Genomic DNA, 14,752 nt, shown 5'->3' on the forward strand with positions numbered 1-14,752 from the left:
GTACAGGTTAGTTTATTTATAAACATTTTCTATATATGCATACATACACATACATACACACATACATACATACATACGTATATATATATAGATAGATCGATAGGGAAATCGATAGATAGTTGAATAGACAAATACCTAAATAGATAGATTGATAGATAGATATGTATATATATATATATTTATATATATATTATAACCGTATCGCGCGGAATTCGCAGCGAATATCCATTCGTCGCGGAAGGAGAAAAGTCTCCTGCGGAATATCGGTTACCTTCGGCGCGATCTCTCCGTTCGATCACAAAAATAAATTTGCAACAAACAAAAAAAAATAATAAAGAGAAAACTAAAATCTCAATTTAGTTGGGCGCCAGGTGCGGCAGCCGCACCGTCTCTCAATTAATAAATTCGCGGGACGCTAAGTCTTAATTTCCTCGGACCTCTTGTCCTAGCCCTTTCGCGGGCGTCAATCACGGGAGAGAGAGAGATCGCGACGGCAACTTTCCCGCTCGGCTAGCCTCTGTGCGGGTAAGGGTTCGGGTGCGTGGCGGCAAGAAATCACCCTAGGAATTAAAGTTAGTAAAACATATATTTAACTTTGGTTCACAAGACACATGAGTATATAATATAAAGAAATAAGCGGCGTGCACAGACGCACGATTGAGAGTTCGGTGGGGCACTACGCCCGGTGGTTCGCCGTGCCGAGTTATGAATAATCTTTAACAAATTCGCGGCAACAAAGTAGGGTCCCCAATAACGAAAAGACGATTAATTAAATCGGCGACGCGCCACCGGGTATATGGCTCCACGCCGCGGGCGCGTGATCCGCGCGGTATGCGCGACAACAAAGGGGCCGGCGTAAGGGCGCACCGCGTGCGCCGTACATAATTTCCACACACAAAATCAAACGTAATCACGCCTTTTCGTTTAAGCCTTTACAACCTCAATACTTTACAACATTAATACTTTACATTATCAATACTTTAATGAGCCTGAAAGCGTTTATGAGCTCTTTGATTTTTGCTTCGAACAATAATCGGCAACGCGTAAATCGCGGTAATTTTCGCGCGACAATGTTACGCGCGAAGACTGTCCACGCGGGAGAGAGAATATGCGGAAACGCGAGAGAGTGGATGGGTCGTAATTTCTCCCAATAGGGTCTCGTTACGTTACTAACGCGACTCGACAATAAACGAATCTCTCGCAAATTTTACAACGGCCGGCAACTAAGTCCAGCGTAATCTATTGACGATAAATGATTCGGAACCCATCCACCCTACTACCTTAATTCGGCGACAGCAGGATGACCACGTCGTCTCACCAGTCCTATGACGCTCCTTGGCGTCCTCTCCTCTCTCGCTCTCTCTGAGTTGCGCCTCAGCTCGGGACTTCTGCTCTCCTCGGGCGCTCGCTAGACAGTGCCGAACCGGGGGCCCTCAGGAGACACGTCGGTGACCCAATTACGTAGATAGGCCACTCGCGGCGCTATCAGGTCGGCCGCGCGCGCGGCCTCGGTGATCCTTGCGGCCGCGCGCGTAATTATCCTTACCCGCGGAGTCCTGATCCGCTGGTTGCCCTTCGTAGGCGGTCGTCGCGGCAGCGCACGGCAGGGCCGCTCCTTGCTCTCCTTCGGGATTCCGGAAGTCCCGGGGGCGGCAGCTCTCCTGCCGGCGCTCCGTATGTGGGGACTCGGGTGCTTGTTGCACCCGAGTGGCCATCCCCTGTTCGCCCCTGGAAGGTACAAATTTTTAGGCAGTGGCACCTACTCCGTTGTCGGATATTGGGTGAAGAAATTTTTAACCTTGGGCTTACCGGGCATGTCCCTGACGAAGGGGGTCCCCGTCGTCCTGCTTCCTATGCCTTCCCTCTTCTCCTCCAGGTTTTCTCTATCGGCTGAGACTCGTCGCACATCCTGTCTGCCGCCGAAATAATCCTAACTCTCAACAAAAAAAATATATGGAAACGCGTAGCAGCGGGTTCGCGTCCGATCCCGCGCTTTTCGCACGCACGCTCTCTCTCTCTCTCTCACTGTCTCGGGAGAGCAGAGGTCCCGTGCCCTCCCCCGATCGGGCCATTCAGCCCTTGTGACGGACAATTTCAATTTGTCACGTCACAATATATATATATATATATATATATATATATACATATCTATCGGCAGTTTTGACGACATTTTGAAGTATAATTTGGCAGTTTTGACGACTATTGGCAGTTTTCACGACCGTCGTCAAAGGCACCGCGATATCGTATAAAGGCAGTTTTAACGACAGTCGTCAAATCTACCTTTATATGGCTGTATGCCTATATATATATATATATATATATATAATAATGATCAAAAATATTGTATAAATTCTATTTTATATAAAATATATGATTATATTAAATATTTATAGTTATTATTTTTGTTCAAAACGCATAATAGAATATTATACGCATAATAAAATATATTCAAATAGAATATTTTAGAATATTCTAGACCGATCGATATTCACAACAAATAGCTATACCGTTTTTATATGTTTTTCAAAGAAAAAAACCACCGCGACATAAATCAATCTGTCATCAAAAAACCTATCAAAAATATAAACAATTAACGGTATCGCAACCGTTCCGCCGAATAATTAGATTACAACGAGCATGCGCGGCTTCTCACGGGTGCCTCGATACACCAATAATTATTGCGATCGCCCGCTCGCGCATGCTTTCTTCCAGACTTCGTTTTGTCAATTTTGAAAGCGGCCAATGATGAGTAATGCGCTTAGGTCACCTCGCGCAATATTCGAAATACTCGAAATTATTGGCGCTTCACGTGAAGGTGGGCTCCGTCCTGAAAACTATAAAGGAGGAGCTCACACCCGGCTTGTCAGCCTTATTGCTTTCCGCCGTGAACCGCATAACGCAAAACCGCATACTAGTTAAACCGCAAAAATTCGTTGACGACCGCTGCTTATTCCGTACTTTGATTTCGATTACGTTTTTTTCCTGTAAAATAATTAACGTTTGTAAGAAGTTTTGTTAAAGTGTACTTGTCATTAAGTGTGTTTGAGAATTAAATTCTTTTGATACAAAAGTGACATATCCTGTTGTGACGCGCGATCCTTTCTCACGCAGCGCGTTTGTGAACAATTTTATTTCCTCTATTCCTTTCCAATTTGTACTGTCGGCCGCTTCTATATTTTTTTAGACGTACCATCTATCACGATATCACGCAACTAATCTACTGCTCTGTTTTATTCCACAGCCTCGATTTGCACACACACATATGCGTGAAATGTTTTTAATATATAACTTTTTTATTAGACTTGCAATCTCACTTTTAATTGTTTACTAATATTTCTTCATATAATCCTTACCGCGTATACTATATTTCATGCACAGACAAACTGCAGAACTTTTTTTATTAAATAAGTATTATTACGAACTGACACAAAGCAGCCGATAACAAAACTGTAATTTTTGATTTTTATATGATTTATATATGCAAACGTAGCTAGCGCGGTCCGTTTTTAAGTACTTTAATCGTGGAAAAGGATTTATTGATCAGTATAGTCAATAAAAAGTTATATAAAAAAAACTAAATATTCTCGCATTCGGTCGGTAAAAACATCATCCGGCAACCCCTCCCTTAAATCTAAACCTATTTGTTAGTCGTCATGCAACTGGGTACTAAATTTCTGCTTGCGATAATATTGTAATCTTTTCAGCTTATTTGCCAATAATTTATTTTGCTTCTTTACACTGTAGTAACTTTTAAAAATCAAATTTGTTTTTTTTTGTAAAGTATTATATTTCAACTGGAGTGAGGCTAATTTTTTATTTTTCAAAAGTAATTGTCGTTTCAAAGCATTAATGGATTCATTTTCCATACTATCTACAATTTGTATATCTGACAACTGTATTTTTGTATTTGTTTTCAGTGTTTTTATCGCTTTCGATATTTCCACTGTTTCTACTGCTTTTGTTGTTTCTGATGTTTCCCTTATTTCCATTGTTTCTTTTATTTCCGATATTTCCATTGTTTCTGGTGTTTCCATTGTTTTTGCTGTTTTTTTTGTTTTTGATGTTTCTGTTGTTTTTATACTTTTGATGTCGATATATTTACTTTTAGAGGATGATATGCACGGCAATAATTATGTTTATTATGCCCATAAATGTAAGGTGTCGTTGAAAAATTTTCTGTGCAACATTGTAGTGATGGAATAGCTGAGCATTTTAATTTTCTTGAACCATCAACTCTTTGCCGTTCCCATTGATCCTTGTCAAAGTGAAGCTACGCATTAAAAAATGGATATTAGTTAAAAATTTATTAATATAAAATTAGTATAATATTTTTAATTATTTATCAGTAAAATTATTGATATCACAAAGTATACATATTTCGCATAATGTGCTAATTGTAGAAAGTTGCTAATTTAATCGATTTACAAATGAAATCCATTTTGCACACCTATCTGGTTCTTTTTGAAATTGAAACAACATAAGATTCTGCTTTAGCCTTACATTACAGCCACTGGCAACACAGTGCTTTACCATCTAAAATAAGAAAAGAAATAAATTATGATGAAGATTTAATACATTAATAAATAGATTAGAATGCACATAAGTAGGTATACTATGGGAGTTCTAAACCGGGGGCAATGAGGGGGGGTGAGGGGGGGGGGGAATCCGTGGCGAGGGGGGTGACGTCACGCGGGGGGAGGGGGTCTTATCAGTAGATAAGCTTATCTTTTGTTTATAAACATATCAGATAACCTGATAAGGGGATCATGTTACCTGATAAGGGGATCATGTTACCTGATATATTTATAAACAAGATAAGATAAGGGGATCATGTTACTTGATATGTTCATAAACAAGATAAGATAAGATAAGCGGCGTCTTTGAGTGGTATCAAAGTTTTCATAAATTTTCTCCGAAAATCCAAGATAAGATAAGCTAAGTTTTCGAATCCAAGATAAACGGCGTCTTTGTAAGGTATCAAAGATAAGCTTGAGCGGTATCAAAGTTTTCATAAATTTTCTCCGAAGATAAGATAAAAATTCTGCGAATGGCTGCCGCCGTTTTTTTAGGCTGAGCGCCGACAATCAAGGGGGTTGCGTTTCTTCATCTAAATTTGATAAGATAAAAATTCTGCGAATGGCTGCCGCCGTTTCAGAATCCAAGCTTGGATCGAGCGCCGACAATCAAGGGGGTTGCGTTTCTTCATCTAAATTTGATAAGATAAAAATTCTGCGAATGGCTGCCGCCGTTTTTTTTAGGCTGAGCGCCGACAATCGGATATCTAAATTTGATAAGATAATTCTGCGAATTACTAAGAACAAAAGGTTTGCTGACAATCAAGCGGGTTGATCCGTACAGGTTGCGACATGTTAATCCGATCCGGCGTGTCTTGCCGACGGGGTGAAATTTATCTATGTATTTCTAAGAATTATCAGCGATATCTAAATTTTCTCGGAAGATATCACACAAATATTTCTCGCGAATTAACAATTGCATCATCATCCCCACGAACAAAGGGATGATCGGGATATATAATGAGGACCGATGCAGCTGCCGGGCCATAGTACCACTGGCGAGCGCACGCTTCATTCGAGGTGCAAGAAAAAAAGTTTAGTGTGCAAAGAAGTTTTTTTTTGTAATAAGTGAAAAAGTGAATTTTTTACAAAAATGGAGAACGTTGAGCGCGACCTGTTGGAGCGTTCCCGCCAAGTTGCTAACTTGGGCGAATATTTCGGATGGCTGCAAGAGTGCGAAGAATTTATCGAAGAGCTGGAAGAACGCAGCCGTGCCAAGCGTCCACGTCTCTCGATTGGACATAGGCAATCTCTCGTGGCGAGAATAGCGCGACTCGAGGGTGTGAAGGTGCGCTTGCAGAGACAGTATGTCGGTGAATCCATGTTTAGTGGTGGATCCATACCTAGTGGCAGCGGCGGCGGATTCAGTGGCGGCGGCAATAACGCGCAAAGACTCGTTTGGCGCGAAATCGATACGGCGTTCGATAGCCGTATACTGACCGGTGCGGTAATTAACGCAGACCACATCGAACCGCGTCAGTTTTTGGAAAATGCCAAAAACATTGTAGTCGAGAACGTGGAGAATGTGCTGCAGAGACACATCAGTGTAAAAGTGAACACTGTTTTCAACGGTGAATTTGTGTCCGGTGACAAGCGCGCCAATAAAAGTATTAACACGAGAAACTTTGAACTCTTTCGCACGTCCGATGTACGCGAGTGGTACGAGCGCCGCGTAATCGAGCCCACGCTAGCATCGCTAGAAGAGTTCCAGGAACGCGATAGCGGTTGGGCATTGTCGCGGATAATAGATTTGACAGTGAATGTAAATAAGTACAATCCAATGCGCGCGGGATGTCATGTCAAATTACCGCAAAAAATTGTAACAAAGAGAGCGGTGGTTAATGTGCAATCAGCGGACAATGCGTGTTTTGCATGGTCGGTGGTGGCCGCTCTGTACCCCGCTGAAAGACATATGGAACGAGAATCCTCCTATCCGCATTACACAACAGTGCTGAATCTCCAAAACATTGAGTTTCCAGTGACTGTGAATCAAATTAAAAAGTTTGAACTTGCAAACGACATCTCCGTGAATGTGTACATCATCGAGAACGAGAACATCGTCCCGTTGCGTCTTTCGGAAAAAAAGAAGGACAGGCACGTCAATCTGCTGTACGTGGAGGACGAAAACAGCGTTGGACATTTCGCGTGCATAAAAAATCTGTCTCGTCTCGTGAGCTCGCAACTGAGCAAACACAATGGTCAAAAATTTATTTGCGATCGGTAAGTATATAGTAAACTTAAATTATATTTAAAATATTTCTAATTAAATTTTTTATTTTTTATTTTTTTTACAGATGCCTACATTATTTCGGAGCGGTGGATAAATTGCAGGCGCATATGGAAGATTGCGGGAAACTGAACGACTGCGCTATTCGGTCGCCGAGCGAGAATGACAAGTGGCTCAGCTTCGACAACTACACGAGGAAGGAGCGGCTGCCGTTTGTAGTGTACGCCGACCTCGAGTGTGTTTTGGCAAAGACCGAAGATGCCAAAAATCATCAACACCATCAAGTGTTCAGCATCGCATACTATGTACAGTGTTCGTACGACAGTTCGTTGTCCGCGTACAATTCCCGCCGTAGTGTCGATTGCGTCGCATGGTTCGCCGAACAGCTTAAAAATTTAGCAATCCGCGTAAAAAATATTTTAACGACCAATGTCCCCATGGTAAATTTAACGCCTGACGAGTGGTTAAAATTTCGCACCGCGACGCATTGTCACATTTGTGAAAAACCGTTTGACGAAGACGATACACGCGTCCGCGATCATTGCCACCTCACCGGGCGGTACAGGGGTCCTGCGCATTCATTTTGTAACTTAAATTACAAAGAATCATTTTGTATCCCTATAGTCTTTCACAATCTGTCCGGCTACGACGCGCATTTTATTATCGAGGACATAGCCACAGCGTTCGAAGGGGAAATGGAATTACTGCCGATAACAAAGGAAAAATACATTTCATTCTCGAAGACTGTTAGATTGACACAAGATAATAATTCGAAAAATTATATCAAATTACGGTTTATCGATTCGTACAAGTTTCTCAGTGCTAGTCTCGACAAATTAGCGTCATTTTTGGATAAAGAAAAACTAAAAATTTTACATTCGGAATATCAAAATTTAACTAGTGAAAAATTCAATTTATTGACACGGAACGGCGTCTTTCCGTACGAATACATTGACTGCGTGGACAGATTACAAGACACACATTTACCGCCGCGCGACTCATTTTACAGTTCCTTAACCGGCGACACAGTATCCGAGAGTGATTACGCGCACGCTGAGACCATCTGGAGCCGATTCTCCCTTCGAACGCTAGGCGAATATAGCGATTTATATTTAAAAATTGATGTCTTGTTATTGGCCGATATATTTGAGAATTTTCGCGATAGTTGTATAAAAAGTTACGGACTCGATCCCGCGTATTATTATACTCTCCCCGGATATACATGGGACGCCATGTTAAAACATACGAATATAAAATTTGAATTATTAACAGACATTGACATGGTAATGTTTGTCGAACGAGGTATACGCGGCGGCCTTAGTCAATGTTCAGGCCGATACGCACAGGCTAATAACAAGTACATGCAATCGTACGACCCATCGAAACCCTCATCGTACCTCATGTATTTCGACGTAAATAATTTGTACGAATGGGCAATGTGTCAACCATTGCCGTATGCCGATTTTCGGTGAGTCGACGATATATCGAATTTTGACGTATCATCTATCGCGTTCGATTCGCCTATAAGCTATGTTCTCGAAGTAGATTTAGAGTATCCGCGGCATCTTCATGACGCGCACATTGACCTACCGTTTTGCCCGACGCGCGATAAGCCGCCCGGCAAGCGGGAGTATAAACTCCTCGCAACGCTTTGCGATAAGAAGCGCTACGTGATACACTATCGTAATCTACAGCAGTGCACGCGCCACGGGCTACGCATAACAAAAATATACCGCATACTACAATTCACGCAGTCAGCGTGGCTGCAAAAATACATCGAACTCAACACGCAGTTTAGAACACATGCGAAAAACGATTTTGAAAAAAATTTATATAAATTGATGAATAATGCGGTATTCGGCAAGACGATGGAAAATGTGCGCAATCATGTTGATGTAAAATTATTAACAAAATGGGACGGACGGTACGGTGCGGAGGCAATGATCGCGAAACCAAATTTTTATAGTACTAGCGTATTTTCGGAAAAATTAGTTGCAATTGAATTACGCAAACTCGAAGTTAAAATCTACAAACCAATCTACGTCGGCATGTGCATACTCGACACATCAAAAGTATGTCTTTATGAATTTCATCACGAATACATGTCACCGCTCTATCGTGACAATTGTAGAGTAATGTATACCGACACGGACAGTTTAATTTATCAAATTAAATGTCAGGATGTCTATGAAAATTTGAAACGCGATATCGCTCGATTCGATACGAGCGACTACGCCGCGAATAATGCGTACGGTATACCACTCGCGAATAAAAAGGTGCCAGGTCTGATGAAAGATGAGAATAACGGCGCGATAATGACCGAATTCGTCGGGCTTAGAGCAAAAATGTATGCTTTGGACGGAATTGTATGCGGGTGGACGGTAAAAAGGACACTAAAAAGGCAAAAGATGTCAAAAGTAACGTCGTAGCGCGTAGTATAACATTCGACGATTATACGCGTTGCCTTAATGACGAAATTGAAATGACGCGTCAGCAGTCATGCATAAGATCGAAATTGCATAAAGTGTATACCATCAGCGAGACAAAAATTGCTCTAAGTCCCTACGATGACAAACGGTATGTCGTACCTGAGTCGACCGACACCTTGCCGTGGGGACATTATAGAATACCGTTGTAAATTATATTTATTATATTTATTATATTTATTATATTTATTATATTGTGAGGATGTATTAATGAGAAGTATATATATATATATATATATATATATATATATTTTATATATTTTTTGTTATATATGGTATACAATATATAGTATGTTATACAATGATTGAATAAAATAACATTAAATAACATTGTTTTTATGTATCCAAGAGTTGTGCGAACTGTCGAATCCCAGCCATTTTACGTAAACTTCGTCACCCCTCCTGCGCAGTATTTTCTCCACGAGGTACACATCCGGACAATTTGCGCGATGCAGCTCGTGCTCGTAAAACGCTCCAGCGATAGATGTCTTGCGATAATCCTCGAGTAGATATGTTACGGGATTAGTATGCTGCACTTTAACAATCTTAAACATCTCGGTTGTCCAATTTGGCGTGTAACCCTTCTCGAAAAGTTGTTTGTACTTGCTGACGCGTACCTGATCACCTACTTTGAACTTTGCCGGGCCCGCGATTTTTACACGATTGTACACGGTAGCCAAGAGTCTTTCGGCGATCGTCGGCGGGGCGCATACCAATCGTTCGATGCTTGCGTCCGTTGTAATCTGATACGAGGCGTGGCAGTATGTCGAACCACTTGTAAGTGCCATTCAGCGTAAACATCTTCCACATGTCGTTCTTTAGCGTGCGATTGAATCGCTCGACGACCGATGCCTTCAATACCGAATATGTCGAATAGTGATTAATGTCATGTTTTCGCATAAGTCGTTGCACATCGGCGTTGTAAAATTCCTTCCCGTTATCGGTTTGCATGTTTTTCGGACATCTCTTGCTGTCTCGAATTATCTCAGCGATTGCGTCAGCTGTCTCGCTTCCTCCTTTACTCTTGAGTGGTACAGCCCACGCATACTTGCTCAACACATCGATGACGGTGAGTATGTAGTGGTAACCTCTGTTGAAACGGGAGTACGGACGCATCTCGACAATGTCGGCTTGCCACAGATCATCGTATCCTCGCACTATGACGTGTTTTCAAGGGAAACTTTTTCTCGCTGACGCATGCAACTCGTTTACCAACTGCCTTCTCTCCAAACTATGTTGCTCGTTGTTATTTTTACTATTCATTCTCGTTCGTTCACGTTGTTTCGGGGTTGTTTCGGGGTTCGTTCAAGTTTGTTCACGTTGTTTCGGGGTTTGTTCACGTTCGTTCACGTTGTTTCGGGGTTCGTTCACGTTGTTTCGGGGTTCGTTCACGTTGTTTCGGGGTTCTTTCGGGGTTCGTTCACGTTGTTTCGGGGTTGTTTCGAGGTTTGTTCACGTTCGTTCACGTTGTTTCGGGGTTTGTTCACGTTGTTTCGGGGTTGTTTCGGGGTTCGTTCACGTTGTTTCGAGGTTCGTTCACGTTGTTTCGGGGTTGTTTCGGGGTTCGTTCACGTTGTTTCGGGGTTCGTTCACGTTGTTTCGGGGTTCGTTCATGTTGTTTCGGGGTTCTTTCATGTTGTTTCGGGGTTCTTTCACGTTGTTTTGAGGTTCTTTCGGGGTTCGTTCACGTTGTTTCGGGATTGTTTCGGGGTTCGTTCACGTTGTTTCGGGGTTCGTTCACGTTGTTTCGGGGTTTGTTCACGTTGTTTCGGGGTTGTTTCGGGGTTCGTTCACGTTGTTTCGGGGTTCTTTCGGGTTAGGTAGTCGTTATAGCGTAGTTCACTCCCGTCCTTGACCCATTCGAAAATCGTCTTTGACGCGTTTGCAGCCTTTTTCGCAGTCGTTTCTGATCCGTTCGCAGCCGCTTTTGAATCGATCGTAACCGTCCCTGACCTGTTTGCAACCCTTACTGAGTTGGTGATAGCCTTGTATGTAACCTTTAAGGACTTGTTCGTAGCCTCGTTCGCAACCCTGTTTGACATGATCGTAACCTCGATCGTAGCGGTCGCGTTCACCACCGTTTCCAGGTCGTTCACTGCTGCTTTTGAATCGATCGTAACCGTCCCTGACCTGTTTGCAACCCTTACTGAGTTGGTGATAGCCTTGTATGTAACCTTTAAAGACTTGTTCGTAGCCTCGTTCGCAACCCTGTTTGACATGATCGTAACCTCGATCGTAGCGGTCGCGTTCACCACCGTTTCCAGGTCGTTCACTGCTGCTTCCGAGTTGTTCACAGCTGCTGCTTCCGAGTCGTTCACAGCTGCTGCTTCCGAGTCGTTCATTGTTGCCACTCATTGTTGTTTGGTAGCACGTCGATCGTGCAGCGTACTCTGTCGTCGTAATTCATCACTTGTATCGTCAGAGGTTGTCGCACGAATTTCATTTTCTCACTCCCGATTTGACCTCCAACGTCCGCCTATTTATAGCTGCGCGGACTCGCGCTTTGCTCAGTATCGTCTAGAGATTGCGGCGGATGTCAACGAAAATAGGCACAGGTGTATTAAATCGTGCGATAAACGCACTTCCGGTCGAGCTTCATATCCCCGGCTATCAATTTTGCGGCCCGGGAACTCGTTTGGAAAAGCGATTGGCTAGAGGTGATCAAGGCGTCAACCCATTGGACGCGGCGTGTCGTGAACACGATATAGCGTACTCTCGGAGCAGCGAACTCGCCGAGAGACACGCGGCGGATAAGGTACTCGCCGAGAAAGCGAAAACTCGCATCGTCGCGAAAAACTCGAGTCTCGGTGAGAGAGCCGCGGCCGCAGTTGTCTGGACAGCGATGAAGGCCAAGACGAAGCTCGGCATGGGCTTGAAGAAGAGGACGAAAAAGAGGAGGAGGAGGGTACTTTCGGCAGCAAAACGAGGCGGATTTTTGCCGATTTTACCAATGCTGGGCGCGCTCGGATCCCTGGTCGGCGGAGCGGCTGGCGTAGCAAAAGCGGTAAACGACAATAAAGCCGCGCAACGTCAGTTGCAAGAGATACTACGCCACAATCGCGCAATGGAAGGCCGCGGACTGTATCTCGCCCCTTACAAATATGGACGAGGAGCGGGGAAAAAAAAAAACGTCAAAAAAACGTTAAAAATGCCGCAAGGTGTAACTACAAATGTGCAATTGCTACAACTTGCAAAACGTATGCACATTCCATATTTTAAAGGTGTATTTATGCGCAATAATTTACCGATAAATGGCGCGCGAGAAAATGAGAGCGGTATCGTCAATCTGGACAGCACAGACGGTCCCATTGGGTGGCGTATGCAAAAAGGGGAAATCGCCCAATCTATTTCGACAGTTTTGGCAATCTTCGACCACCCGAGGAATTGGTGCGATATTTAAACGTGCCGAAATTGGAATACAATTACACCTCTTTTCAAACGTATGATCAGAGTATCTGTGGACAATTGTGCTTGCAGTTTCTCCGAGAGATTGAATTTTAGTTCAACTTGCAGCGAATTTAAAGACTGACATTGCGCTATTTAACTCAGTTTTGTCAACATGTCGCTAACACTAACATTGTGCGCAAAATCACCTAAAAATGTTTACACAACTACGCGTGTGAGGGAGGGGGAGGAGGATACATAATCATGATGATGCGAGATGTCTGATGTTAGTGAAGTAATACCTCTCGACTGACTTACATCGAAGAGATCATGTCCGCACCAACGTTTGTCGACCTGCAAGGATTTATCCTAAACAAGCGATTTATCGTGAAGGAAGCGGCAATCCTGAGAAGAGGATATATCATGTCGCACTATTTCTTCGCATGCCCTGTGCCGTGGAGCGTGCTTATAAAGTCGGAAAGGCGCCAGGCCTCATGGATAACTCAGCATCATCACAGCTTGCAATGGGAGGATGGAAATGTTCCATACTGCATGGTTCAGCGCTTAATCACGGCAGCTATCAATGGCATAAATGAACAAGACAAGGAGGAAGAAGAAGAGTCCTCTCTCGTGTATGTAAAAGGACTCGAAAAGCGAGAGTGGCTTGCCGAAATAGTGGACGATGCGTGCAGCGGTTTCATGATTGAGACCTTGGATGCCATATATGAAGATGTGCCTGCATTAAATAAATTAGATCCCACATATACTCTACGATGTAATAAACATGTAAAAAATTGCGCGTTACAAAATGTATTTAAATTATTCAATTGGTGGTCGGCTTATCGCGACGATCATCCGTTTTTTGAATAAACATATTATTTACATACTATTCTCTTTATTATTTTTCCTAACCAGATATTTCTAAGAAATCCTTTTACCCCCACTACTTTTAAAAATTTCTCACGCAATCGTATTTCTAAGAATTTCTTTTACCCCCACTACTTTTAATAATTTGTCTTTCCCTCCAGATATATTTCTAAGAATCCCCCTCTCCTAATATTTTAAATATTTCTCTTTGTTCTTTCCCTCCAGATATATTTCTAAGAATCCCCTTCTCCTAATATTTTAAAAATGATCGTTACTTGATTATTAGTACCTTATTATACAATCAGTCTTTCGTCGACCGTTCTAACTGACGGTTCACTTTTTAATACCCTCGGTTCAAAGAAGCAGCAGCAGCATGAATTACTACATGCCGAGACATGAAGAAACGTGCGAGAAGAAATGCGACGAGTAAGTATAACTTTTTTGTATCTTTTATATTTTTAATTTTATTTTATATATTTTTTTTTTATATTCTATATTTTTTTTATGAGTTATAATTTCTTTTTTCCTAATTTAGTTTTAATTTTTATCTAATTTTTACAGCGTTTCGCTGGAGCCTCGTGCGGTTCGTATACTTGGAAGACGATACGCATTGACGGCAACGGAATTCAAATTCCTCGAAATCGGCATCAGAGTGGATCCGCCGAGTTACGTGGAGATCGCCATAGGAGATCATCGGGGAAAACAGCTATTACTATCTCTCGAAACGTGGAAAGGACTCTACGAGCAACGCCACGCTATTCACAATTACCTGAACAATGACTCCTCCTCCAACAACGATGTGTATAATTGCATAAGTGTCGGGCCGCTAACAGTGCGATTTCACAAGATAAACGGCACCAAGCTCATAAGTCTCGAATCGGCGGACGTGCGCATGATGATGGTCGAATCGACGTTACATCGTATGTTCGAGCTCGATTCATGTATCGAAATAATGTACGATCGATTGACGAGTCGCAACGGTTGATATCAAATATACTCAATTCTCCAATATTGCATCCACTGTAACGAATGCGAGAGAATTGTTGAATGCGATACGCGCTAGCAATGTCTTCAACATGCACCAACTTGTCGATTGCGAGCTGGTGGCTTTAGTTTTTAATATGTAATAAAACTTTATATATAATTATGTATTAAATATAAGACGAATAAATACTTATATGTATATGATGGTGTACTTTATTTGCGCGCCACCC

At 42.5% G+C, this 14,752-nt stretch overlaps 2 protein-coding genes and 1 pseudogene across 2 annotated transcripts; all 3 read left to right on the top strand.

Annotated features, from left to right (window-relative positions):
* The first annotated feature begins 5,662 nt into the window (after window positions 1–5,662).
* On the top strand, window positions 5,663–7,627 carry LOC146723000 (uncharacterized). Its single transcript, XM_085483363.1, has 3 exons — window positions 5,663–6,794; window positions 6,869–7,386; window positions 7,614–7,627. Exons 1-3 carry the CDS (start codon window positions 5,668–5,670, stop codon window positions 7,625–7,627), a joined length of 1,659 nt encoding a protein of 552 aa, XP_085339489.1. The 5' UTR covers window positions 5,663–5,667.
* Window positions 7,628–8,849: 1,222 nt separating this feature from the next.
* Window positions 8,850–9,439, top strand: LOC146723001 (uncharacterized; annotated as a pseudogene).
* Window positions 9,440–13,832: 4,393 nt separating this feature from the next.
* LOC146723002 (uncharacterized) lies at window positions 13,833–14,523 on the top strand. Its single transcript, XM_085483360.1, has 2 exons — window positions 13,833–13,964; window positions 14,100–14,523. Exons 1-2 carry the CDS (start codon window positions 13,912–13,914, stop codon window positions 14,521–14,523), a joined length of 477 nt encoding a protein of 158 aa, XP_085339486.1. The 5' UTR covers window positions 13,833–13,911.
* The last annotated feature ends 229 nt before the right edge of the window (window positions 14,524–14,752 follow it).

This window comes from Nylanderia fulva, unplaced genomic scaffold (assembly GCF_048542155.1).
Source record: "Nylanderia fulva isolate GAGA-0341 unplaced genomic scaffold, ASM4854215v1 Scaffold248, whole genome shotgun sequence".
Lineage (NCBI taxonomy): Eukaryota > Metazoa > Arthropoda > Insecta > Hymenoptera > Formicidae > Nylanderia > Nylanderia fulva.

Coding starts and splice junctions, on each gene's coding strand:
- LOC146723000 (XM_085483363.1), top strand. CDS start 5,668: ATGGAGAACGTTGAGCGCGACCTGTTGGAGCGTTCCCGCCAAGTTGCT. Junction 6,795..6,868: donor CAAAAATTTATTTGCGATCG/GTAAGTATATAG, acceptor TTTTTTTTACAG/ATGCCTACATTATTTCGGAG.
- LOC146723002 (XM_085483360.1), top strand. CDS start 13,912: ATGAATTACTACATGCCGAGACATGAAGAAACGTGCGAGAAGAAATGC. Junction 13,965..14,099: donor TGCGAGAAGAAATGCGACGA/GTAAGTATAACT, acceptor TAATTTTTACAG/CGTTTCGCTGGAGCCTCGTG.